Below are 26,482 nucleotides of genomic sequence, written 5' to 3'. Positions count from 1 at the left end.
TTATAATAATTGAATATTCAATTATTATGTTTTTCTAAGAGAAACTTATAAGAAACAAAGAAATTTACTGGCATATTGCGATGGTACCATTTCGAAAACCACCACGTAATCATCAGGCAATTTCGTAATGTTATCAAAGGTTTCACCGAGATTCGACCGCGAATCACATGGTGAAACTGTAGTTGCCTTAACCACAAATACAAGCAGGAAAATTTCGAAATCAAATAAGCTTATAAATAATGTTGTGACGAATATTAGCATCACTAATTGATACTCACATCCCTAAGGTTATTAAATAAAGGCACAACAACAATAAAGCAAGCTGCCACTCTTGTGTACATCAAATCAATCATCATGTACACACATACATGCAAGGCAGCAGAGAGATACTGACAAACGCATGGCATCATCAGCCGAAATAGTACTCACATATACACACGCATACAGATCCAAACTACAAATATACATGTATATGCTGGTAAACAAGCATGAAGTTCACGAAATTACTAGACCTTATGAGAAATGGGTGAACGAGGAAACCGAGAGTATAAAAGCAGCACAAGCTGAGGCATGACTAAGCAGTTTGGCTTAAGCACGCTATTGGTTGTGAAGTATAAGTGTTATTGTGAAGTACTTTCAAAGTAGTCTAATAAAGACCATTTTGAATTATTGAATATTGGAGTTATTTATGCAACAGTTTAGCGATTCGAACGTTAGCAGAATTTTTGGAATAAACGGAATTTTCCTAAATTCGTTACAATATTTTAAATAAGTATTTACATAGCTGGAGCTACTAAAATTTCGAATATCGTAAGTTACTACATAGTGCAATTTTAGAATGTTAGCTTCAAAGATTGCAAGGCTTTTCGATATAATACATTTCAAATATCACAGAAAATGTAGATAGTGCTCAGGCTTGGTATGTATATCTTTTTAAAATAAAAATTCCTAAAATTTGGAAAATCGCAAAAGGAGTTCATATCCGAAACTAGTAAATCGGGGACTTCTCGGTATTGGAAATTTCCAATAAAGTTTAGAAATAGCTCAAACTCTCTCTGTGTTATATGTTTTTTATATGTTTCCAAGCTAAATCTTTGATTTTTCAAAAATATCAATTATTAAAAATTTTTTCTTCATCTTCTTTCCCCTAGGTCAATGGTTTGCTTGGCCAAAAAACTGTCTGCTCATGTAATGCACCCAAAACTGCGCCGGAGAAGGAATTCATGAAAGCGCTAATTAATGTTGGCAAAAATATTACATCGCTACCATCCAAGGCGGAGAAAACTTCAGCGTTACGCATGTTTTTAAACCTGATCAATAAGAATTTACCGGCACGTGTTTGGTTACCGGTTTATTCCGACATTCCACATCATGTTGTGCGCATAACAGAGGAAAAGACTGCGGTGCTTAATTCGAAGGATAAGACACCCTATATTATTTATGTTGAAGTACTAGAGGTACCCGATATATATTCATCACCACTTATACCGAAAATGATGCCATCACTGCGACACACAAAGAGCGAGGAAAATTTAGAAGGTGCTTGCAGTCATCCACATCAATTGCACAATCACAATCATGTCAGCTGTAGTCGTACATCGAGTTGTAGTTCACATGGGGGTGCGGGTGCTGCAGCTGCTACTCCTTGTGCTACCAATACGAATTCTAGTTGTCGTGGCAAAAAAGAGAAGCTGTTATCGGAATCATCATCGTTGACTTCTGATGTTCAAACAACCAATGCTGCTGCTGGTGGTGGTGATGGCACGCATAACTGTGGTAGTTGTTGTGGTGCTGGTGGTGCACAGACAATAGGACTTTCGCTAGGTGGTCTGAATCTAACTGAGGATGATGTATGGTCGCAAGAAGATGACGACATAACAGCACAATATATGCATTTGCGTAAATTGAGTGAACGCGATGCAATATCACAAATGTCATTAGACTCGTGTGATTCAAGAGATCAAGGTAGGTGGAAGAAAAAACTAAACCGATATATTTGTATTTGTCTTGATTTATCTTTATTTAACGCCATTTCATATATTCTAGGTTTACCCGTTCTATTCAACATCGGCGATGTACGCACCCGCCATTGCAATAATTTGACCTGCGAAAATACAAAGTCATTCAACAATGATCCAGAAGATCCATCAGCAGCTGCGTTGAAGGTAAATCAAATTTACACATTTGGTTTTGACTGTTTTTTAAACAACTTAATGAGATGGTTGAAAATTTCCATCTCGAAAGAGACGGTCTCTGTTAGAGGATTCGTATGCCAACTCTTAATGTGTTCATGCTAATTGAACAAGTACTATTAAATGACAGTGTTTTCGAAACTTCCACCATTCGGAATTAAAAAATTTATTTAAGTTCTAAACTGAAGGCTTTGTTAATATTTGGCTTGTTGTTGTTATTGTTGATGCGATTAAGACATTCCTCGAAGGTTTTGGGTAGTGATATCAATGTTAATGGTCCCTTGCCGTTTAATTCTTTGAGGAACTTGTCGTCAGAGCCTCGCCTGCTATATATATGTATGATACATTCATATTAGTTACAGGTCTCCTCGCGTAGGTGAGGTTGATAATTGAGTTGCGGAAGTTGTGAATTGCGCTTATCAACCCCTTGGCATCTTTTGTGATGTTAAAATTGCTTTATATAAGAAGCCACCGTGGTGTGATGGTAGCGTGATCCGCCTATCACACCGTATGCCCTGGGTTCGCACCCCGGGCAAAGCAACATCAAAATTTTAGAAATAAGGGTTTTCAATTAGAAGAAAATTTTTCTAAGCGGGGTCGCCCCTCGGCAGTGTTTGGCATGCGCTCCGGGTGTATTTCTGCCATGAAAAGCTCTCAGTGAAAACTCATCTGCCTTGCAGATGCCGTTCGGAGTCGGCATAAAACATGTAGGTCCCGTCCGGCCAATTTGTAGGGAAAATCAAGAGGAGCACGACGCAAATTGGAAGAGAAGCTTGGCCTTAGATCTCTTCGGAGGTTATCGCGCCTTACATTTATTTTTTTTTATAAGAAGCTTAATGAAGCTAGTCTCAATTTTCGTGAAGAATAAATCTCTGTTGTTAATTTTGTGCTCGACTACAAAATCCTCTAGAAAAAGAGGACGACAAGCGATGTTTAAAATAACCGCACTTCTTTTTAATTGTCCAAATATAAGGTGAAACTATTTTACTCATCATCAGAAGCTAAAAATGCAAAGTGAATATCGTCGGCAAAGGCAATATCGTCTATAATGCTTATAAAGTAAGAACTCATTCGATATCGAAAACTGAAATGTCGATCACCGAAAAATCCATGTGTGATAAGGTGTTAGTATTCACGATCTCGATACCCTAAATATCTGCGCCATACCTTTTAAATCTCGATGTTCGTAAGTTCTCAAAAGATATCCTTGGTATCTGAGTTTATAGAGATATTTGATATTCGAATTATCTAAGTACCCTAAATTTCGAAAACCAAGAAAATATTATTTCTTATCTGTGGCTGATAATGTTAGAATATTCTAAGTCGATATCGAAACTTTCGAAAATCGCGGAAAAACCATTGTATCGTATAAAAAATAACGAAACTGCTCAAATCACCAATAACTTCGAAATCGAATAGCACTGCAAAGCGTAGATTCAGCATTAAAAGTATCCTGCCTATCAGCCCTCTTATATTAACTTTCGAAAAACGACGACAACATATCAGAATTCAAAATAGCTAATCGTTTCTTAATTGATTTCGTAATTATAGGAACCATGGCATGAAAAGGAGCAACAAATACGCGAATCATCGCCATACGGACATCTTTCAAATTGGCGGCTGTTATCGGTTATAGTAAAGTGTGGTGATGATTTACGTCAAGAACTGATGGCTACACAATTATTACAGGTTTGTTTTGTCAATATAAAATCAATCTCCCTCCCCTAGTAAATAATGCATATACATTTTTTGTACTCTTTTGTAGATGTTCAAAATCATATGGCAAGAGGAGGAACATGTTGATCTATGGGTGCGTCCATACAAAATTGTTTGCTTATCGAATGATAGTGGCCTTATTGAGCCCATACTAAACACCGTGTCATTACATCAAATCAAAAAGAATTCCAATAAATCGTTGCGTGATTATTTTATTGATGAATATGGCTCACCGGATGGTGAACGTTTTCGTATGGCCCAAAAGAATTTTGTACAAAGTTGTGCTGCTTACTGTCTGATATCGTATTTATTGCAAGTGAAAGATCGGTAAGTGATAGCAGAAGTAAAGTATTTTGGATATCCATGAAATATTTAATAATTCTTTTTTTTTCTTTTTTTTGATGCTTTTTATAACAGACATAATGGCAATATCTTACTGCATTCAGACGGTCATATTATACATATAGACTTTGGTTTTATACTAAGTATATCGCCGAAGAATTTAGGTAAGTAGTCTAATATCGGTATATAAAGTATGAGTATGATTTGCATACCAAAAAAGTTCAAAACAGAAAATTCAAAATTTATTTATTTATTTTTGTTTTTTTTTTTTTTTCAATTAAATAGCCATTCTAGGCCGTTTTGTTGATGTTCGGTTAACGCTGACTGACAGTTTATTTGGAAGAAATCGTGCGGTATCAAATAAGGTGTCGTTCAGCTTTAATCGGAGATGGACTAATACGATTTTAAGAGTTTGCTATATAGGTTTATAGATGGGAATAACAGATTAAAGGATGATTATAAAATGTTTCAATGTTGCTTTTAATTCGAAATGGGATAAAATCTTGCTTTGGGTTTTTTGGTTTTTGGTTATTGATATTTTCTTATTTTGTTGATAGCGAAGTACGAACAAAATAAAAATTCGAAAATGTTTCGAATTCTATTTTTTCTAAACTCGAATTTCCTATGCGCATATATATATTAAAGTAGCAATAGTTGTTTGTAACACAGAAACGGGCATTTAGATGAGATTAGTCTTTAATATCACGCCTTTTTTAGTATGCTATGATCATCTGCTCAGGTTTATTTGTTTCTAGCAGGGGCTGAAACTGTTATTCCTTTTATAATGTAATTCCTTGCAAAACTATTAATCATGGACTTTAAATATATTTGGATCAAGATAAAAATTATTTTTGGATTTTTTTTTTTTTTGAGTCCGTCAAAATAAAAGTCCCGAAATAAAAGTTAAACTAGTTCTATCGGACTCTAAAAATAAAAATACAGATTTTACTTTTATATGTGGACTTTTAGTTCGGAAAATAAAAAGAATACATGATACGACATGATATTGCTCTAAGGATACCTGGGAACTCAAACATTTTCACATAGGACAATTTTTCGACCAGGAATTTTTCGACTCCGAAAAAAAAAAAAATTATTATTTTCCGTCCCTGGTGTCTAGGACATTTATAACCTTATACTTCATACTCAAAAAAGTTAACCGATAACTTTGAAAAAATTTAATTAGAAAAAATATACGAGATAAATTCTTAACATCCAAACACATTCGAACAAATTTTAATTGAAGTGACTTTGAAAAAAAAAATAGTCACATTGATGGTAAAAGGTAATGGAAGTGACTATTCGCCCGGAAAACTTTTTTTATAGTCCTAAATGAGGTAAAATGACGAAAAACAGCCAAAAAAAAACTGAATTTTTCGGAGGAATAGGGACAGCCGAAACTAATAATCATAGCTTCGAAAAAGCTAAAATTTCGAGAAGTAGTGGAAGAATCAAAACAAAATTTAATAATTATGGCTTCGAAAAAATTCGAATTTCGAAAAGTTTTCAAGGAATTTTTTTAACTAAATAGCTAGTTCTACAAAAAAAATTCTATGTCTTTAAGTTAAACAAAATGCGCTTGAATTTATTTTGATTGCTGTTTGAGTCTTAGATCGCCCAAAAAAAGTTATGTCCACAAATTGCAATAAATTAAATATATAAAGTAAAATTTAACAGAATTGAAAATCCCCTCGCGATAAAATCAATATAGTCATCCATACTCATTCAAAAAAAATGTTAAGAGAGGTGACTCAGAGATGAAAACTATTTTTTAACAATAAAAAAGTAAGAAAAATCTACCAAGCATTAATTTCCTAGCAAATGTTAGCATAGTTATAAAGCTTTGACGACTTGAGTTTAGTAATGTGCCGGAATTCGAATTTAATTCCAATTTCGAAGTGTTTTCGAAATGGACAATTTGTTTCGCCTTAAAGTTAATTCTGCAAAAAGTTCCGTATACATTTTTTAAATTTAGGTTTTTTAAAGCAAATCGTCTTCGTATTAATAACTTGCCCAACAAACATTGAAGTTAGATAAATATTATAGGAACAATAGCTACCCCTGTTCTCGAATCTCTTAATGCTAGAGGAACAGTAGAAAAACATAGAATTATCTAACGAAATTGGACCTAATTATCGAATTTAAAAAAAAAAATATAGTTCTCGAAACGAACTCTAATTTCTCTAATGGGAACGTAATGTTAATTGAATTTGCAATAATTCTCTAATCATTCTCGACTCGATTACTAGTATAGTTTTCTACCAGTTTTCTAGAGTGGAGAGTACGCTATTTATCTAACGTGACTACATAAAAATTCTCTAAAGTTAGAGACGGTATTTACTGGGTGACATTTCTTTTTTAATATCAAATTTTTTAATAACTCCGAATCTATTTTCCTTTAACACACGTATTGACAACACTAATGTAACTTCTACCTTCGATGGTTAATAAAACAGCAGACATGTCCGGATTAATTATCTTAGTACTTTATTTTTCAGTCCTCAATCCAATAATGAACCGGAAGACCCCCATCTTTTCTTCCTTTACAATGATGTATTTTTGCTTATTCTATTAATTAGTTCCGATCGTAGTATTTTTTGCTTATTCTGTTACATTAGTTGACATGGTTGCATTTATGATCTTACAACTCGGCCAACCTGAAACTGTATCGACCTCGATACATTATCTTAATTTCTATCTTCACTATCGTACATTTCTTAATCTAATACCTAATCTAAATCTAATACCTAATCTAATACAGTTCGCTATTTGTGTTCAGAGTTACAGCTCGGCCAGTCTGACTGTAATCGACCTCGATACAGTATAACTTAATTTCTAGCAAATATTAGTCTGGTTCTACTGTGAAATATTTTCTTTGAAAACGGCTCACTAATGCCTTCAACTCATCAAGTGTTTTGGCCGGTAACAGTAGATGTGCATTTGGCACTACATTGCCTATGCCGTTTATTATGAAATGGATGATTTCTGTTTCGCATATGTTTTCCCGTTTTCCTATTGCCTGCATCAATAGAACGTAGCAATGTAATGATTCGCTCTTTTTGTACCACTTGCGTCTTGCCAACATTTTATAAACTTCGTTCCTCTGTATCGGCACATCAAATTCCATCGTAATGGCCTTTTTAACTCGGCATAGCTTAATGTTTTGGTGGTGGTAAGGAAAACTTTGGATGCTCCCACCAGGCAGCGACGAAGAGCCAGCAATTTAAATCGTTCGTCTACTCTTGACGACTCCATTACTTCTTCGAAGTCTTGAAGAAAATGTCCCACCGTCACTGATATATCATCACCACTGAACTTGGAAACAGCATGCTCTATGTCGGCAAAATCCAGTCTACGTTGCTGTTGTACCCCAGTACTAGCTCTTAGCTCGTCGATTTCCTTCATTAATTTTAACATCTCCATACGTTTTCGTAGCGCCACCAGTTCGTCATCCACACTTATGGTCGTGGCTCTTACGTCAATTGGGGCAGAGTTTGATGGGGCGGCAGCAAAAACATCGTGAACAGCAGGTGTTGAATTGAATTCAACCAAAACATCGGTAGTAGAGGCAGTTGGAACGGCAGTGGCGGCAGTATGAACGGCAGTGGCGTCAGAGCAGACGGTAGCGGCGGCAGAATAGACGGCAGTGGCGGCAGCAAAAACATCGTGAACGGCAGGTGTTGAATTGAATTCAACCAAAACATCGGTAGTAGAGGCAGTTGGAACGGCAGTGCTGGTAGAGCAGACGGTAGCGGAGGCAGAATAGACGGCAGTGGCGGCAGCAAAAACATCATGAACGGCAGGTGTTGAATTGAATTCAACCAAAACATCAGTAGCAGAGGCAGTATGAACGGCAGTGGCGTCAGAGCAGACGGTAGCGGCGGCAGAATAGACGGCAGCAAAAACTCGTGAAAGGCAGGTGTTGAATTGAATTCAACCAAAATATCGGTAGTAGAGGCAGTTGGAACGGCAGTGGCGGCAGTATGGACGGCGGTAACGGCAGTGGCGGCAGAGGAATCAATAGAAACGGCAGCGTTTATCTCATTTATCATTTCGTCCGGAATGTTCTCCAATATTTTTGTGTTCGGAGTGGTATTCATCGTATTTGCGGAGCTACTATCTCCCACGCCAACTATATTTTGCAGTAATCTGCGTAATTGTATAATGTTGGCAGTAGGAGGGAAATCCACATTATTTTCAGTTAAAACCTTGACAATGTTCTCTCGAGCATCCATTCTAAAAAATAGTTGTTTATAATAGTGCGCGAGGTTCGTTAACACACCTGAGATGTAACTTCTACCTTCAATGGTTAATAAAACAACAGAAATGTCCGGATTAATTATCTTAGTACTTTATTTTTTAGTCCTCAATGCAATAATGAACGGGAAGTCCACCATCTTCTCTTCCTTTACAGTGATGTATTTTTGCTTATTCTATTAATTAGTTCCCATGTTTGTATTTTTTGCTTATTCTGTTACATTAGTTGACATGGTTGCATTTATGATCTTACACTAAATAAAATTGTTTTTTTAACTTTCAGGTTTCGAACAATCGCCCTTCAAACTTACACCCGAGTTTGTTGATGTCATGGGTGGTACCAACTCCGAGCTATGGAAGGAGTTTAATCGTCTATTGCTAGTTGGCATGATGACTGCGCGTAAGCATATGGATCGTATAATTAATTTTGTGGAAATAATGCGCAGCAGTAAGTTTCCCAAAAAAAAATTTATAACTGATATAATCAGTATTTATTAAAACTTTTTCTGTATATTTTTTAGACGCACAATTACCATGTTTCAAAAATGGTTGCTCTGGTACTGTACAGAATCTACGTAAACGTTTTCATATGAATTTAACCGAACAAGAAATGGAGCGCAAAGTTGAACAACTTGTACAAGATTCATTAAAGAGTCTATCCACAAAATTATACGATGGCTATCAATATTATACGAATGGTATATTGTGAGAAAGGTTTTTCATGAAAATTTAAACAAACAGTAAAGGCAAAACAAAACCATAAAAAATAAAACAAAATACGACAGATAATGATTTCACGAAAAAATTATAATCAAAACAGGAAAAAAATTTGTAATTAATTATAATTATATGAGGAAAAATGCCGACAACAATAACAAACAACAGTGTGTATATATAATTAACTCTATGGTGCCAGCTGTATCTACATGTATACATAAATGTAAGTTAAATTGTCTTACACATTTACGTCCATTTGTCGTATGTGTTTAACGTCGATATTTGTCGCTTTTTATTCGTTTTAAAGACATAAACTTAAAGGAAATGTAAATGATTTGCCCTTATGACTGACTACAAATTAACTGACTGATTGACTGACTTCAGTTTTGTGAGTACAGAAAAAAAATTGTGCTTTGCGTACTTGGCAAATATTAAGCACTAACAGTTATTTCTTTATCTACTAAATTCTGTACACTTTCCTTACTTTGTATATATACAAAAACCTTAATACATACTACTATACTATATAAATATAGATATAGAAATATTAATTAAATCAGCTACATACTACAATATATTATACTATAAATAATAGATATATATAATTACTTAGTTTTTTATCGAACTATGTTCAAATGAATATATTGTTGTTGTGTATGGCTTAAATAAATGAGTGATTGTTTGTAACAAAAAATGAATAAAATAGAATAGGTTTTTAAGGCTCATTATATAAACCGAGTGGCAAATCGTATGGTACCTATATTCGGTATTACATGTCTTTCAATGCGGATGAATTTTGTTCATGATTGCTTTCATCCATTTTAAAATTCAGTTTAAAAAAATCTAAAGTTGCAAACATACAAATCTCAATATTTTCTCAGTTTTTGATAACAGAAGGTAAATTGAAATTTCGAAAATTCATTTTAAATTAATAAACCAAATGAGTATAACAATTGCAATACCCAAATTTAATGAACTGATTGCTATGATGAAGCTTTATGGCCAAGAAATGATGGGACCAGGTTAAATTCTCCTTTTCCCCTCCTAAGGGTTTCGAATCTCTGTCGTTTTCCTCTGGGGTGTTATTTTATTAAATAAAATTGTTTTGAGTACATTTACATTTTACCTAACCCACAGTACAAATAATTTATTTCTTTTGCTAGCTTCTCATTTATCTTTGTACTTTATTTGATTTATAAAATTCGAATTTACATTTTTTTTAAACTAAATTAAACTAGCAACAAAGGTGGTTGAAACATTATCGGTTTCACAATTTCAACAATGAAATAACATACATACAGACGCAAGAAATTAAAAATATTGAGTTTCGAAAATTTTCCGCAAAATTGTTTTAAGTTCGAAAAGTATTTTAAAAGCTTAAAGGAATCGGTGTTACAATTGTAACAATATAAAAATTCATAATAGGGGGACTCATGATAGCATATAAACTTATAAGGTGTAAAATTATATCCATTTACACACGCGGTTATATGAACGCACCTAGTAATACTCTTGATGACTTAAAAAGATAAACAAAACCAGTATTTGGAGAACTTTTCGAAGACTTATAAAAATATTTCGAAAGCTAAACTTGGTACAATAATGCAAAAAGATAAAAAAATTTGGACTTCGAAAATTTTCTAGATAGCTATTTTGTTATCCTTTTGAATAAAAGAAAAATGTTTCGACGAAATATTCTTCATACACATTTTAAATTGTCAACATTTTGCCAGTTTTTCAATTTTTTTTCAATATAAGGGAACCAAATATTAATATCTACAGAAAAATAATGGATTCACACGAACAACTCGAAAGGAATTCCATCTTACTTTCTGTTGCTGCAAAACTCGAAAAGTCATAGAAAGTTTTAAGATTTTGTGAAATTTTCACTTTTCAAAAAAAAATTTGGACAAAGAAATATTCATGCTGCCCGAAATTTGTCGATTTCACACGTTTAAGGATCTAACTCAAAAAATTCTGAAATTTCGAAGTTATGAGTACTTATGTATGTGCTTCCCAATTCATCACCCATGCGCCCATGGCAGAAGCAATAAGTTTCTCGCGTTTCCTGAACATTGCGATTTTTCGAGTTAATCGTTGTTTTGATTTAGGTGTGCGATATTTGTATACACGGCCGTAGCCAGCAGTGAACATTTGGGTGAGCTCGACCAATTTCGAGTGAGCTGAAATTTTTTCTAGTAAAAATCGTAACAGTTGATATTAGAAGGCACCCTTTTTTATTGATGAAGTCGTAAATCGAATGAATACATATCAACTTATTTCAAAAATGCATATTAAACGTTAATAAAGTTGTATTTTCCTATTTTTGTCGGCAAATTTACGCAAAATATTATCAATTTTTAATGAATTCAATCTCTTTTTTTCAAAAGCAAGAACTGAAAGATCTCGTAGCCGTTGATCGGTCATTGTTGAACGCCGAATCGCATCTATTCTTGAAAGCGCAGAAAATGATGATTCGTTGATTGATGTACTTCCGCCAAATGTCTCGATGGCCTCAAAAAGGCAATACGTTGTTGGAAATGCACTTTTAACTGGAAACAATATTTGAAGAATACTTTTGTCATTCGATTCAGGTTTATTTTTCTCATTAATGAGAAAAGTTTTGACAACAGAAAACTCTTCTCGTGATGGCAATATTATTTGAAGTTCAGCCAATGATTTTAAAGCGCTGTAGTCGAAATTTTCATCCAAAAAGTTGTTTACAGCTTCTACTGCAATCAGGATATCATTATTGTTTTCGAATCGTTCATTCATTTCCAAAATAATCGAGTCAATTATTTCAAATCGAAGTCAGAAATTTAGAAATATTTCAATAAAATTTTAGGGTGAGCTCGACCAATTTTTGGGTGAGCTCAGCTCACCCAAGCGTGCCTCTGGCTACGGCCGTGTTTGTATACATATATATGATTTGTAAAACCATTCTATTTTACGTCTTCACTCCAAAAAGTATGAGCAAATTGTTTAAAAAGAAAAGCCACTACATATTTAGATGTGGATTTTATTCTACCTTTTCTGTTTAATTTTAACAATGTAATGTGGTTCAAAAAAAAACGCATGGTTTCGAATATTCGAGCTTTTATTTACACCCATCTTTTTAAGTCCATATAGCTTTGTTCCAAATAGTAATCATAGTTGGTAAAGTAATTGAATTTCGAAAAAGTGTCACGGTTGTACCGAAAGTATGTTTAAAAGCTATTCGCGAAAGTCAAATCTTCGAATAAAATAAAAGCTGTATACAAGTATGTATATGCATAGCAGGAAAGTTTTATTAGTCTTTTAGGTAAATAACACTATGCGACAAAATCAGGAAGTATTGAACCAAACCCACTTTTTTGTAGAGATTGAGGCTTAGGTACACAAAGTACTATCTCCGTTTTTCGAAGTTAGCCTCCAAAAAATAGATATCGGCTTTCGAAGTTCGAAATTCTACATTTCGAAATTTAGTTTTTTATTTGTTAACGCGTTCAGCAAATTAAAAAAGTTAAAATGTGGTCGTGGTCCGCCTTTTTCTTTTATTTAAATGGCTGAATTCTTTTTTTTTTTTGCAAAATTAAACTACGAGCAACTCCAGTGGAAAGTATGTGCAGACATGAAAGTAGTAGCCACTATCATGGAACTATCTGACTTTTCACCTCGTATAACAGCTGTTATACTAAACTAGCTTTACCAGGCGCACGTTGTAACGCCCGAGATCGAATGGATGTTACGTTATTTTTTCTGTTTTGTTTGTTGATAATTTAATTTATTGTTCTGTAAATTGAATTGAATTTTGTACGCATATTTGGTGAAATTTTCTGTTAAAACATTTTATTCTTGTATCTTATTGTATCTTATTTTATATTATTGTATTGCTTCTACCGCTGATGATTGTTGCTTTGATTGCATTCCGAAGAAGCATGACTGGTGAGCCAATTTTCAAAGTTGATATATGCGCAGGGATTCCTTTTGGTTCTAAGGAGTATAGAAATTCATTTGGATAATTCACAATTTTATCTTCATCTGTAACTCTGTCGATCGATTTATATTTCGCCACTTCACCAGGAAATTGATTTTGAAAGCGATCATTGATTTTATTAACATGATCATTTTTGGGAGCTAAGATAGTTCTTTCGCATAGCCAAAAAAAAAAACAATTAAATTTAAAATTCTTAATTCTGAAATATGAAAAACTTTCGTCTTGATCGAAGGAACCTCGAGCCAAAATTTGGTGATGATCGAAGTATAGCAAACACGTTTTCATAGGGAACACACACACAGAATTTGATTTTTATAGAAGATGTAGATAGACTGAAGTTAAACAATTTTTTTAACAGCGGCAGATTACTAAACGTCCAAAAGGCATAACAGCTAAACTCAACAATGCAGTCAAACTTAAGGTGTTAAAATAACTTAAGTTTGTACGGCAGCCATAGTTTTTCCCCATTCCACATTTTACTGGAGGTTTTAGGACTTAACGTCACATGGCTCCTTACCAATTTTAATTATCCTACCATTACGACATCCAGATATATGCAGTAATATATTCCATTTGTATGGGAGGTGCCACGCCCCCTTTTTCCCAATTCCATATTTTCTTGGTGGTGTTAAGGATTGACCTCAAATAACTCCTTACTGAATTTCAATGTTCTGGCATGTATACCTTCAAAGTTATGCAGTACCAAAGATTCCATTTGAATGGGAGGTTCCACGCCCCCTTTTTCCCAATTCCGCATTTTCTTGGTGGTGTTAGGGATTGACCTCATATAACTCGTTACTGAATTTCAATGTTCTGGCATGTATACCTTCAAAGTTATGCAGTACCAAAGATTCCATTTGAATGGGAGGTTCCACGCCCCCTTTTTCCCAATTCCGCCTTTTCTTGGTGGTGTTAGGGATTGACCTCATATAACTCCTTACTGAATTTCAATGTTCTGGCATGTATACCTTCAAAGTTATGCATTACTAAAGATTTCATTTGTATGGGAGGTGCCACGCCCCCTTTCTCCAAATTCCTCATTTTCTTGGTGGTGTTAGGGATTGACCTTATATAACTCCTCATTGAATTTCAATGTTCTGGCATGTATACCTTCAAAGGTATGCAGTACCAAAGATTCCATTTGTATGGGAGGTGCCACGCCCCTTTTATATATCGAAATTATTTTTAGCCTAAAACCTTCCCGTTGATCGAAGGAACCCATAACCAAAATTTAGTGATGATTGATGTGTGGGAAATACGTTTCCATAGCGAACACACACACAGAATTTGATTTTTATATATATATGGCTAAACCGATTTGGGATTTAAAAATCAACTAACCATCATCTATCCCTCCTGTATCTTTCCTAAAAATTTCATGGCAATCCGTCGAACCGTTCTCGAGTTATGGAGTGACAATCAAAATGTACACTTCTTTTTATATATATAGATTTCTAAAAAAAAAAGAATTCAGCCCTTCAAATAAGAGAAAAGAGCGGACATCGACCACATTTTTACTTTTTTAATTTGCTGAACGCGTTAACAAAAAAAAAAAAATTTCGAAATGTAGAATTTCGAACTTCGAAAGCCGATATCTATTTTTTGGAGGCTAACTTCGAAAAACGGAGATAGTACTTTGTCTACTTAAGCCTCAATCTCTACAAAAAAGTGGGTTTGGTCCAATACCCAGCCGGCTGTTGCACAGTGGAATTCGTGAAAATGAATGGATGTAAAAAAAGATCAAATTTTGATCTTCGAAAGTCCATGACAATGTTTAGAGGGTAACTTCGAAAAACGAAGAAATTACCTTTTCTGTTTATGGCTCGATCGCTTGAAATCAATTTATGAGAGAATTTAATGTTGCTGAAGTGTCCCCAAAATATTCAAAAACACACTGTCGCTTAAATTATCTTCAGCATATATGTGCAAATTTTCTGTCAATCATTATTTGCTGAAACTGTGCAAATGTATGTTCTGTGCATGCGCGGGCTTTGTTAGTGTTAGTGAGTTGTAGCAGCGTGTGTAAAAAAAGTATTAAAGGGGTTAAAACGGGTGATTATCCCCTTTACCCAACTTCTGCATACTAATTGTTATAAAATCTCAGTTTAGTCGATTAAACAATGAAAAGGCCAACAATCACAATACAAGGCTTGATGTATTTAACTATTTAAACATGGGCTGCATCCATACAAAGTACATTAATTACATAAATAGTAAAAAAAAGACAAGGCGAAGAATTCATATTTTTGAAATGAAAAAAATTCAAAAATACATGTGTAAAAATATACTATACATACATCCCAACAAGCATTTCTTTAAAGGTTTTTGAAAATAATTTAAAGTGAAAAAGCTTGAACAAACGATATATAAACGTTTTCAAAATTTTACTTATTTTGAGTTTTTTAATGAAGTAAATTTTTGATGAAGCAAACAAAATAAACAAAAAGCTGGCTGCTGTTGGTGTTGAAATATTATCAATTTTGTAAATTTTTTTCTAACACACTCTTTTTCGTTCGTGTTTTGTTTTTTTTGTTTCAAAAAACAAACGAATATTCAAATAAAAACTTATTACTTCCTTACACAGCTGTGTCCGGTGATTATTAAAGATGTCATTGCTAAATAAATTGTCGATGGCTATGTGATGCATCACTTGTATTTTGAAAAATTTTATTTATTAAACTTAATTTTGCATTTCCAATTGGGCATGCTTTGAGAACTTGTCTTAAAGCTTTCTCTGACACTATACAAATATTACATACGTCCACAGGTGGTGCGAAAAACGGACCTTTATTTTTGTGCGCTGAAAGTAAAGCCATTTCTTCACTTAGCAATTGCCCTTGACATTTGGAACATTTTATTTTCTTTTGTACCCTCCAAGCAACATAGCCAGCAATATAACGAACAACATTGTCCACATATGCAGACAATCCCCACATCGTATTAACATAAACATTTGCTAACACGAAATCTATTACCTCGCTATTATTTTTTAAGGATACTAGTAGACGCTGATGACGCCTCTAGAATGGATACGCCGTCGGAGGTACAATTCCCACATTCAATCGCACTGAACTCGTGCCTTACTAAGAGTCGTCTATATGCACTTTTAAATTGAACTGCGCTGGGATTGTTGTTGAAACCCCCTCTTGCCCTAACTGCACAAAAAAAGGTTTCCAGGAAGTCTTGTAAAAGCTTATAAGTTAAAAGGTATGTCATGCCAAAATTGTTAAGCTTCTCAAATAGTGGAAAAATATTTCCTAAAGTAACGATCATACTTTGTAACTGTCATATTTTGTAACTGTTAATTCTGTGCATGAGAAATTCGTAGTTGTCAGTTGGCATTATTTGTTTTTTTGTCGCTTTTTGGTCACTAAGGGCTCATTACGTATGTATATCTGCGCACTCATCACAAATCGGTAATGATATTCTGCGGAGTTATTAAAACAATAAAAATTGTATAATACTAATGGAATACAAAAGCTTACTTTTTCATTTGGAGAACGAAATATCCTAATGTACAATATATATAGAAGCAAGACAGCTTGTTGAAATATACATACATATATTTAAGCCCCTTTTTTACTAAAATTTAACGACAACCTTGAGATTTTGTCTCCTCTCGTTTGACAGGCTGCACAGTTCAGTAGTAGTGATATAGAAGTATTACATATATGTATAAAATATGTTTTCTAAGCCCACCCTAATCTACATCCAGAGCAGCATACAAGCATAAGTTAAGCACCCAAAAAAAAAAGCATGTTGTACATACATATTACATTTTTGTTGTTATACAAAAACTTGAATTTCATTCGTTTCCACCCTTGTTCGCTCAGACAGGTAATATATATAACACAAACAAGCAAAACGACAATGTGAAAACAAACATGACCATACTACGCTTACAAATACCTACATACAATGAATATATTGTTGCTATCACAAGTACAGTAAAATTATATAGCGATGTGAATGCATTGGTTTGGTCACAACGGCAATCGACCATTTTGTTCACGTTTTCTTTGTTGGTTTATCTGCCGGTAAAATTAAATAAATACATGACTGCCTGCTCTTTCGGTATACCAAAAGGCAGTGAAAATGTTAATTTGGATTCAGTGTCGAAAACAACTCGTTTCGTGAAAGAAGAAACTCCTAGCTTGTGTGTTGAAAGTAGATATTTTCATTTATATCTTATGAATCAAATAAATAAAATTTGAGTGTATCAATGAGTCATCATACATAAGTGATAGATAGTTTCAAATACGTAATTTGTTTGGTCTGGGGTTTGTGCAAGCTATTTTGATTTCTTAAACAATTAAATATGTTAACAAAAAGAATGTATTAATCTTCAAAAAAAAACGTGAATAAGGTGTTAAAAAGTAGAATAAAATTGTAAAGTTCATAAATATATGTATGTATGCAGTATGTATTGAATGCTTATCGTTCGCACATACGAATATGAATAAAAAATGTGATGCCTGAAAAAACTCAAAGCTCGAAAGCTCGCCATTACAAAAATAAATTTCTTTGCATTGCCAGAAGTGTTTCCTTTCAGTTTTTGATATTTTAACCTTTATTGCTTTGTTAAGAGAAAATGTTTTTTTCGAAGTTAAATTTTCATAAATAAATATTTCAGTAAGTTGTTTGTTGAGTTCTCAAGTCATGAAGTTGGTTGATGAAAATAAAAAGTTCGAAATTTTTTCGAAGTTTAATTATTTTCCAGATTAAAGATATGCAAGTTTCTTTGGTGAAATTGCGATCTTAGTAGTTTCTGTGTCTCAAATAGGTATACATAAAATAAAATAGTATTGTCGTTGATGGTATACCACCTATTAACAAAAGAAACAAACGATAACTGCACAATCGCAAACAAAATGTGCTCAGTCTTAAACATAAAATACACAAATTCTATTTCAAAAATACTTCGAAACTTTAAATATTTAATCCAATAGAAAAATACGAATAATCGAAGTTTTCTAACTAATTCGAACTTCGCCAAATTGACATGGTCACATGCTCGAAATATGTGTATACTTCTAAAATTTTTCGATGATGCTAGAGAATTTGTAAATACATAATACGAAAACTAATTCGAATATCACAAAATTAAAATGATTTTGAAACATTCGCAAGAAAATAAATGTAATGAAAAATGCAAAAAAAAAGGAAACATGGGAAAATCAAATTTAAAAAATAACTTCTACAAAATATCCTTTGCTTTGAGAAAATTACCCCTTTTAAACTTCAAAACAGAAAGCAATCCATATTACAAAAATATTTCGAAAATTTCTAAGTACGTAAAAATAAATACGTGGCGCGATTTACTTTCGAAGAGATTTAGGCCAAGCTTCTTTTCCACTTTGCGTCGTGCTCCTTTTAATTTTTCCTACAAAATGGCGGGACGGGACATACATGTTTTATGCCAGCTATGAACGGGACCTGCATGGTAGATAAATTTTCACCCACAAGCTTTTCATGGAGAAATAAACTCGCGAGTGTTTGCCAAATCACTGCCGAGGGGCGACCCAGCTTAGAAAGACTATTTTCTAAAATTTCGATGTTGCTTTTTCGGGGAGTTGAACCCAAGACCTTCCGTGTGGTAGGCGGAGCACGCTACCACCACACCACGATTGCCAAATCACTGCCGAGGGGCGACCCAGCTTAGAAAGACTATTTTCTAAAATTTCGATGTTGCTTTTTCGGGGAGTTGAACCCAAGACCTTCCGTGTGGTAGACGGAGCACGCTACCACCACACCACGATTGCCACAAACGCCAAAATATAGCGTTGAAGTCATGCAAAAAAGTCGAATATGGAAATATTTTAATTTCGAAACTAAACTTATTACAAAAAAAACTTTGTTTTATTTTCTCAACGCAGGAAGTAATCATAGTTTCGAAATACGTGGGAATTCCAAAGTGCATGTTTCGAATACAGCTCGAATTTTACTAAATTAATATGATGTTGAAACAAACTTCAGAAAAATGCTTTGAGTTCATGCAAAACGGTGTACTAAGATAATAAATTGAGTGTCGAAAATAACGTGGAACCTTTTCGGAATATCTTTTACTTTAAAAATTTTCGAGTTTATCATTTCAATGCTAAGAAAAAGTTTTAAAAAAAATTATTCGAAAACATGATAACTCAAACAAAAATGGCACTTACTCGAAACAATGTAAATTCGAAACTAATTCAAATTTCGAAAGGAACTATTGAAATTATTTGGAATATTCTCAAATTGTTTATAAGTACCGTAACATATGCTTAATGTCCGAAAACATACTCCATAAATTTTAACCTTGAGCTACGGAATGGTTCTAAAGGTGAAAACTAAAAAAATCTGGTTTCGATTTAGAGATTCTTTCGAAATTTTTAATTAACTGTTATTTTTATTTATTTATTTTGTTTTTCGTTATACAATTTTATATACTTATATTTTGTCCCTTAATTTTCGTTTCTCTTCGTAATACATACATAAGTACATTGTACATAAATATCATAACGAAATTTCACTCTCCTCTCCGTGTCTATTTAAAGCTCGAATGGCTATATAACGTTTGTAAAAAAATTAATAATAATCAAAAAAAAAGGTAAGCTTAAGAAGCACGTGCGTTGATACGAAAAATGGTTAAAATAGTAAAACAAATTTAAATTTATTATAAATATATAAAATACAAATATTTATAAATATTTAAGAAAATATTATAAAATAGTTAAAATATTATACACATAAAATATATATTGATGTTTAAAAGCTGAACAATGATTGCATAGTAGTTAAGTACTCGAAGAAGCAGCCAAGTGGCAGCAAAAACTAAAAAAAAGCGCACTCCAAGTGCTAGAGGTAAAAATAAAAAATAAAAATATATATGCAACTATGTATGTACATGTACATAGTTATATTTCCAAGAAGGCAAATTATACACCCGAATTATGAGAAGGAAATGTTTTCTATGATATTTCAAATTAAAAGTATAGAGACATGACTTTTTTAATTTTACGCCTATGGGCAATGCCATGCCTACTTAGCCAAACATAGTCGGATTATATGCCTTACTAATACGAACGTCGTTCTTATCCAATTCCAATATGATACGAATAATGAGTCCAAAGATATGACTTTAAAAAAAAAAATTGCCAAACAACTCTTATTTTTTTTTCGAATTTTGAAAACGCAGACTCAAAATTTGCTTAAAGAAAACGCTACCAAAAACGGTCTATCACAGGATTCGGTTAGATATTTGTTCATATTATATCGCCGGAAAAGTCGGTATAAAATTTCCAGTCTTAGTATGTACTTACTATATCAAAATTTTTTAAGTTTCAAAACTTTTAAATTTTTTATGATGAAAAAACCTCTAAACTTTTTTAAATATAAAAAATGCCTACGAATCTTCAGCTATTCCGGCGCAAGCGAATGACATTGCATCTATATTCGTCTTCAAATCATTAAAAAATCAAATTAGAAGAACCTAGAAAATGTTGTATTTTGTATCCCAAGTTTTTAATCAACGAACGATTTGACAGGGATTGGACCACTCAGGTGTATTTATGTACATACATACACACATCCATATATGTACACCTGCAAGTAAAAAAGTTGCAGGAAATGTGATTTTGCAAATTTTGTCAGTTATCTTTCTTTATATTCGTAAAGTAATAAAAAATAAGTAAATAAGTAATTTCAAGAACGTTTTCGGAAAAATTCGAAATTTTATAAAAATGTTCAGTTTTTTCGAAAAAGTTTTCGCAGTTGCCTTACATAATTATCGTTATACATGTATAAATTGTTGCTTGCTTAAAATAACGATAAATAAAGAAACAAAAAACACGGAAAGAAGTATTGGCACAAGAATTTTTTTTTTGTCGTTTTGACCTAATTTGGCTTAAAACAAAATAATTTTCGTTATTTTTTTATAAAAAAATAAAATAAAAGCTAAAGTTCGCGATCTAAAGCTAAATTCGCAAAAAATCGAATTCAAAACACCAGTCTTTAGTAAAATTTTCGCAAAGAATTTTTAGATTTTTTCTTAGTATGCAATTTTATAGTTCATTGAATTTTAGAGAGATGATATGCTTATCTTAATTCTCTGAAAAATCTTCTGATTTTGACAATTTTTTTTGAGCTTGTTCTTAAAAAAAATGTTCTTTTTTATAAAAAACAAACGGCGTTCAAAAGTTTGCTGACAAATAAAAATTTGGCAAAACCCAGCTAATTTTTTTAGGGAATTATGATTAACACTTTATTATACTTTAATTCATGAGCTACAAAACTGCATGCTCAGAAAAATTCTAAAAAAAAAATTTTAATTACTGAAGATTTGTTTCGATTTCGAAGTTTTACCATCTTTGCTTAAAATCTGAACTTGAGTTTAGTTTGATTTTATATATTTTATTTCATAAAAAAACTTGTGTTAAAAATAGCAAAAATTATTTTGCTTAACTAAAGTCGGCGAAAGCAGCAAAAAATTTCATTAATTTTTGCATTGAGTGTAGATAAAATTTGGAATTTATTTTTACTGTTCTTCTTTTTACGCGCAGGTATATTTTATAATATAATAAACAATAAATACAAACTAACTAAAATAAAAGCTTATATAGTGTTTAAGTTTTCTATAAAAATAAGAAGAAGAAAAATTTGCAAAACTAAACTAAATTACTTTATAGTTTAAAATCTATACGTAACTGTTACTAAATGTTTGTAATTGCTTGAGAATAACGTTTTTTCTTTCCTATACGCTCCATATAAATGGACATGCAGTAATGGCCAAATAAATATAAACCTTTTCTTTTTAGATACTGATTTCATGTTGTATTGTTTTGTTAATTTTCAATTAAAATATGTTTCCTTTCTGATTTCCTAAGCATGCAACTGCAATACTTAAAACGAAATTCACAGCATGTCAACAAATACCAAAAATTGTATATTGAAATTTAATCTTTTTATAATGGGTATTTAGAAGTTTTTCGAGTACACTGTTTTGTAGCTCAATCAAGTCTCAAAAGGCTATCGACTAACATTGAATGAAGAGTTTTTGAGAGTTTTCTTTGCTTTACGTACTGAACTTGAATTCTTAGGAAATCGAAAACTGAAAGCATTATATATTAATTGAAAATTTAACAAAATAGTTAGAAATAAAAGCAGCTACTGTCTACTGTAAACGGTTTCTATTTGTGGCCACCACTGTATACAAAAAAATTTAATTACATAAATTCTTAACAATAGTTACGGTGAGTTAGCATATTAAACAGTCTTATTAATACGGCTTTTATTATTAAAAAAAATATTGATGTATGTAATAAGTTAAACCATAGCAAAAACAAAAAAATAAAAAAGATAAGCAAAAAGTCGAACAAAAATTTCCAAGCAAATTATTTATCTTCTGAATTAGAAATAATCAAAGCGCTTTCGCTAAATATAACAAAAGTAAAAAATTTAAAAACATGCCAATAAGCTTATGTAATATAAAAAACATATACATACATACTTAAGTAAGGAATAAGTAATTATATATACAAAAAAACTGCATTTCATCATTTGTAAAAATTACGCCCCTTTCTGCTCGTCTTTTGTCTTGTTTTCATATTTTTAGTGTTTAGTAATATCATATTTGTATATACTAAATATATGTATGTGTATATTTTTTAAAAATTATATAAATTTAAAACATTTTTTAAGTGTTATTAAGTTTATAAATACAAAAAAAATTAAAAAAAGAAAACAATTACTAGTATTTTGCTAAGCCTTTAATATACGCATGTACCTATGTAGGTCCAACAGTATATTACGGAAGTACTAAATACATAGATACATACATTTTGCCTATATCCTTATAATTAGTAATATATACATAAATACAATTGCCAATAACACATGCATCCATAAATAGCTATATTAAACGTACAGTTGTGTACAGAAAAAGAGCAGCAAATAATATGTACACATTTTTTCAGTTGTTTTCTTTGTTTTAAATGAATTCCAAACGAAAAATATGCAAACTAGTCCCAAAACTGTCTTCGAAAATTCGAGAAATCTTAAAAATATTAATTAAAATTTGTACCATGGTTAGGATAGATTGAACTGGCCGGTCCATGAGGACCACACATAGACTGAATGAGTCCGTAGTGTTAGCAGAAGTTTATTTAACAACCAAAGTGAAAACCCCTATCAAAAACCTGGACATATGTTATAAAATAACATCGTCTCTGGGCAAATACTAGAAACTGTCTAGAATTTGTGCCACTTGCTGCTTCTAGATCTGACAGCTGTATCACTCCTAATAGCTGTAGTCTTAGCCTGGCAAGCGCAGGGCACGAGCACAAAACGTGCACGATCGTTTACTCCTCTAATCCGCACTTCCTACATCTGCTATAACTGACCAAGCCTAATTTAAAGTCATGTGACGCCAGAAGACAGTGTTCAGTCAGATTACCCGTCATGAGTCTACAGTCCTCTATTTTTAATGATAAAAGCAACTTTGTTAGTTTAAGTTTGTAAAACCTACACATAATCTTCTACACTTTGCAGCCCTGCGCTTGAACCCACACCTTTCCCACTTGGTCGAGCATGTCCACCTCTCGCGTTTTCTTAATCTCGCCCAATTAAATTGGGACGTCTATAGGGAGCAAGCTTCAAGGGATGCGCCCCCTTTTTAACTAGTTCATCCGCTTTTTCATTCCCATCTATTCCCATATGCCCTGGGACCCAATACAGATGTACGCTTTTCCCCGTCCCTATTCATTCCAGGGATTGCTTACACTCTTAACACACTTTTAGACGTTGTGCTATGCGAGATTATTGCCTTAATTGCTGCTTGGCTGTCAAAAAATCCACGGCTGCATTTTATTTGCACCTAGAATATTTAGTATTTTCATTTTCAAAAACACTTCGAAAAAAATTCAAATTTCGAAATTTTTATCTATATTCGGTTTTTTTCGAAATCGATTTTGTCAAAAGTTTCTGCGAAATCTTAGTAAAATTTTCGAAATTTTCATAAAGAATTTCAAATTTCAACTCGAATTTTCGAGTTTTTTTTTTTTTTTTGAAATTGTTTTGCTATAGTTTGCACAGTTTTCGTTTATACAATTCATTAAAATATTTCTCTAAAAATAACAAAAAATAAAGAAAAATAGAAAAGGGCTAATAAAATGGTCGTTGCTATTTTTTCTTGTTCACAGCGCCACATGCATACATACTCATTTATGTACACATAATATGTACATATGTATATGCATAAAAATGTTTACGATTATACGAATTATATATTCAAGCATTAATTTCTGCTTACAAAAACAAAAAAGAACAGAAAATAAAACGTACTCTTTTTGTTATTCATTCAAACAAAAACTGCGAAATAAAATTTGAATCTTTTTTTAAAAACACAAACGATTTTGAGTTTTCTTTTCCACTTTATGTATGAATTAATCTAATTTTTTAAATGTTAAGTAAAACACCTTTTTTTTAATAATTTTTTTTTTAATATTCTTGCTATTTAAAACCTGATAGTACAAGCTCTATAAAAAAAATGCAAGGCGCCGCAACCTCCGTAGGCCGAGCTTATCTTCTGATTTGCGCCGCGCTCCTTTTAATTTTTCCTACAAATTAGCGGGACGGGATGAGCCACACGTTTAACGCCGACTCCGAACGGCTTCTGCAAGGCAGATAAGTTTTCACTGAGAAGCTCTTGATGGCAGAAATATACTCGGAGTGCTTACTAAATCATTACCAAGGGGCGACCCCGGATAGAAAAAGTTGCTTCTAATTGAAACAACTTTTTTTAATTTTTGATGTTGCTTTGCCCGGGGCTTGAATCCAGGATCTTTGGTGCGATAGGCGAAACGCACTACCACCACATCACGGCGGCAACTCTATAGCACATTAAATTTAAACTTACAAAATGTCATCTTAAATGATTTATAAATAACATCGACTTTTTAGAGTTATTACACTTCGTCAGGCCATTAGACTGCCCCAGCGGGTTAGGGGCTAGAATATACCCGCGGTAGGCATGCCTGTCGTAAAAGGCGACTAAAATCCCGGTTACCCAAACCGTAAAAGGGTCGTATAAAAAGGCAGCAAGTTGGGGCTCTTTATTGTCCATCAGAGCGCATATATCTAGTACAATGATATAGTCCTCCTTCTCTTCTGTCGCGGGTCTGTTCTCTGCCTACTATTGAACTGCCCCAGCGGGTTAGGGGCTAGAATATGCCCGCGGTAGGCATGCCTGTCGTAAAAGGCGACTAAAATCCCGGTTACCTTAACCGTAAAAGGGTCCCAGTACTCAAATAGCTTTGCTGCTTGCGGGTCTTTCAAGCCTTTGAGGAGAATGAAACGGTAGAGCATTTTCTGCGTGTATGTCGATCGGTGAATCATCCCGCAGCTAAACTCTTATTTCCGACATCTTCCACAAGTGTCAACATTTATTTGCCGTGTCAATTTGACATGTCCGTGTGCTCTATGTGTTTCCTTTATGAATACTTAATTCCGTCTTCTACAGTTATCCGTATTTGAGTTTACGAAACTACTAAGTTAAAGTAATAGCTATAAATTTTTTAGCCATAACGAGCCGAAATACACAAAACTACTTTGGAAAGACCCATTTTCAAACATTCTTAAACAAATATTTTCAAAAACAAGCAAAGCAAACTGTCGAACGAAAAATATAAACGTCGATTTTTGTTTACTTTTTCTTTTTAAAAAAATTTCAAAACTTTATCAATGACATTGTAAAAGTTAAAAAAAACGACCTTGGAATGTAGCTTCATTCTCAACTTTCTAAAACCAAATTTTTCAAAAACATAAATTTTAAATTTATAACTTTCAAACCAAAAATATAAACTTGAACTTTTTTTCAGTAAAAGTTTGAAACTCTTAACAAACAAATATAAAAAAATTCAAGTTGCATTGAAAAAGTTTTAATTTCGATTTAAACAAGAACTTGGAAATCAAAAGTAAACTAGTTTTTCCAGAACATTCAACACATTAAAAATTTTAACAAAAATAATTTTAGTGCTTATCATAAAAATATAATAATCTCAAGTGGTTCGCGAATTTCCATAATTTTTGAGTTATTGGTATGGTTTTGTGAAATTTTTTCACAAACATCCTTGAATTCTTTTATATTAGACAAAAAGAAGCTACTCATCCGGAAAGGAAGGAATTTGATTTGTAATCAAAAACTGCAAAAAAAAAAAAATATTTGTTATCTGTTATTTATTAATTAAAAAATACATAAACTAAAAAACAAACAAAAATTAAGAAACATTAAAAAAAATGAAAAAAAAGA

At 32.7% G+C, this 26,482-nt stretch overlaps 1 protein-coding gene across 7 annotated transcripts in view; it reads left to right on the top strand.

The window, feature by feature from the left end:
- fwd (phosphatidylinositol 4-kinase beta fwd) overlaps positions 1 to 26,395 on the top strand; it is a 351,706-nt gene extending 325,311 nt beyond the window's left edge. For all 7 annotated transcript variants that reach the window (XM_067789774.1, XM_067789775.1, XM_067789776.1 and 4 more), the window contains 7 exons: positions 1,152 to 1,965; positions 2,047 to 2,165; positions 3,744 to 3,881; positions 3,958 to 4,235; positions 4,326 to 4,414; positions 8,791 to 8,955; positions 9,029 to 26,395. In XM_067789774.1, the coding sequence (XP_067645875.1) occupies positions 1,152 to 1,965; positions 2,047 to 2,165; positions 3,744 to 3,881; positions 3,958 to 4,235; positions 4,326 to 4,414; positions 8,791 to 8,955; positions 9,029 to 9,216 (1,791 nt within the window). In that variant the 3' untranslated portion in view covers positions 9,217 to 26,395. The remainder of the gene's footprint in view (positions 1 to 1,151; positions 1,966 to 2,046; positions 2,166 to 3,743; positions 3,882 to 3,957; positions 4,236 to 4,325; positions 4,415 to 8,790; positions 8,956 to 9,028) is intronic.
- Positions 26,396 to 26,482: the final 87 nt, after the last annotated feature.

The sequence above is a fragment of the Eurosta solidaginis genome, chromosome 5 (genome assembly GCF_040869045.1).
Source record: "Eurosta solidaginis isolate ZX-2024a chromosome 5, ASM4086904v1, whole genome shotgun sequence".
Classification (NCBI taxonomy): domain Eukaryota; kingdom Metazoa; phylum Arthropoda; class Insecta; order Diptera; family Tephritidae; genus Eurosta; species Eurosta solidaginis.
The sequence above is the reverse complement of the archived record's forward strand: the minus strand, read 5'-3'. Positions and strand labels throughout refer to the sequence as shown.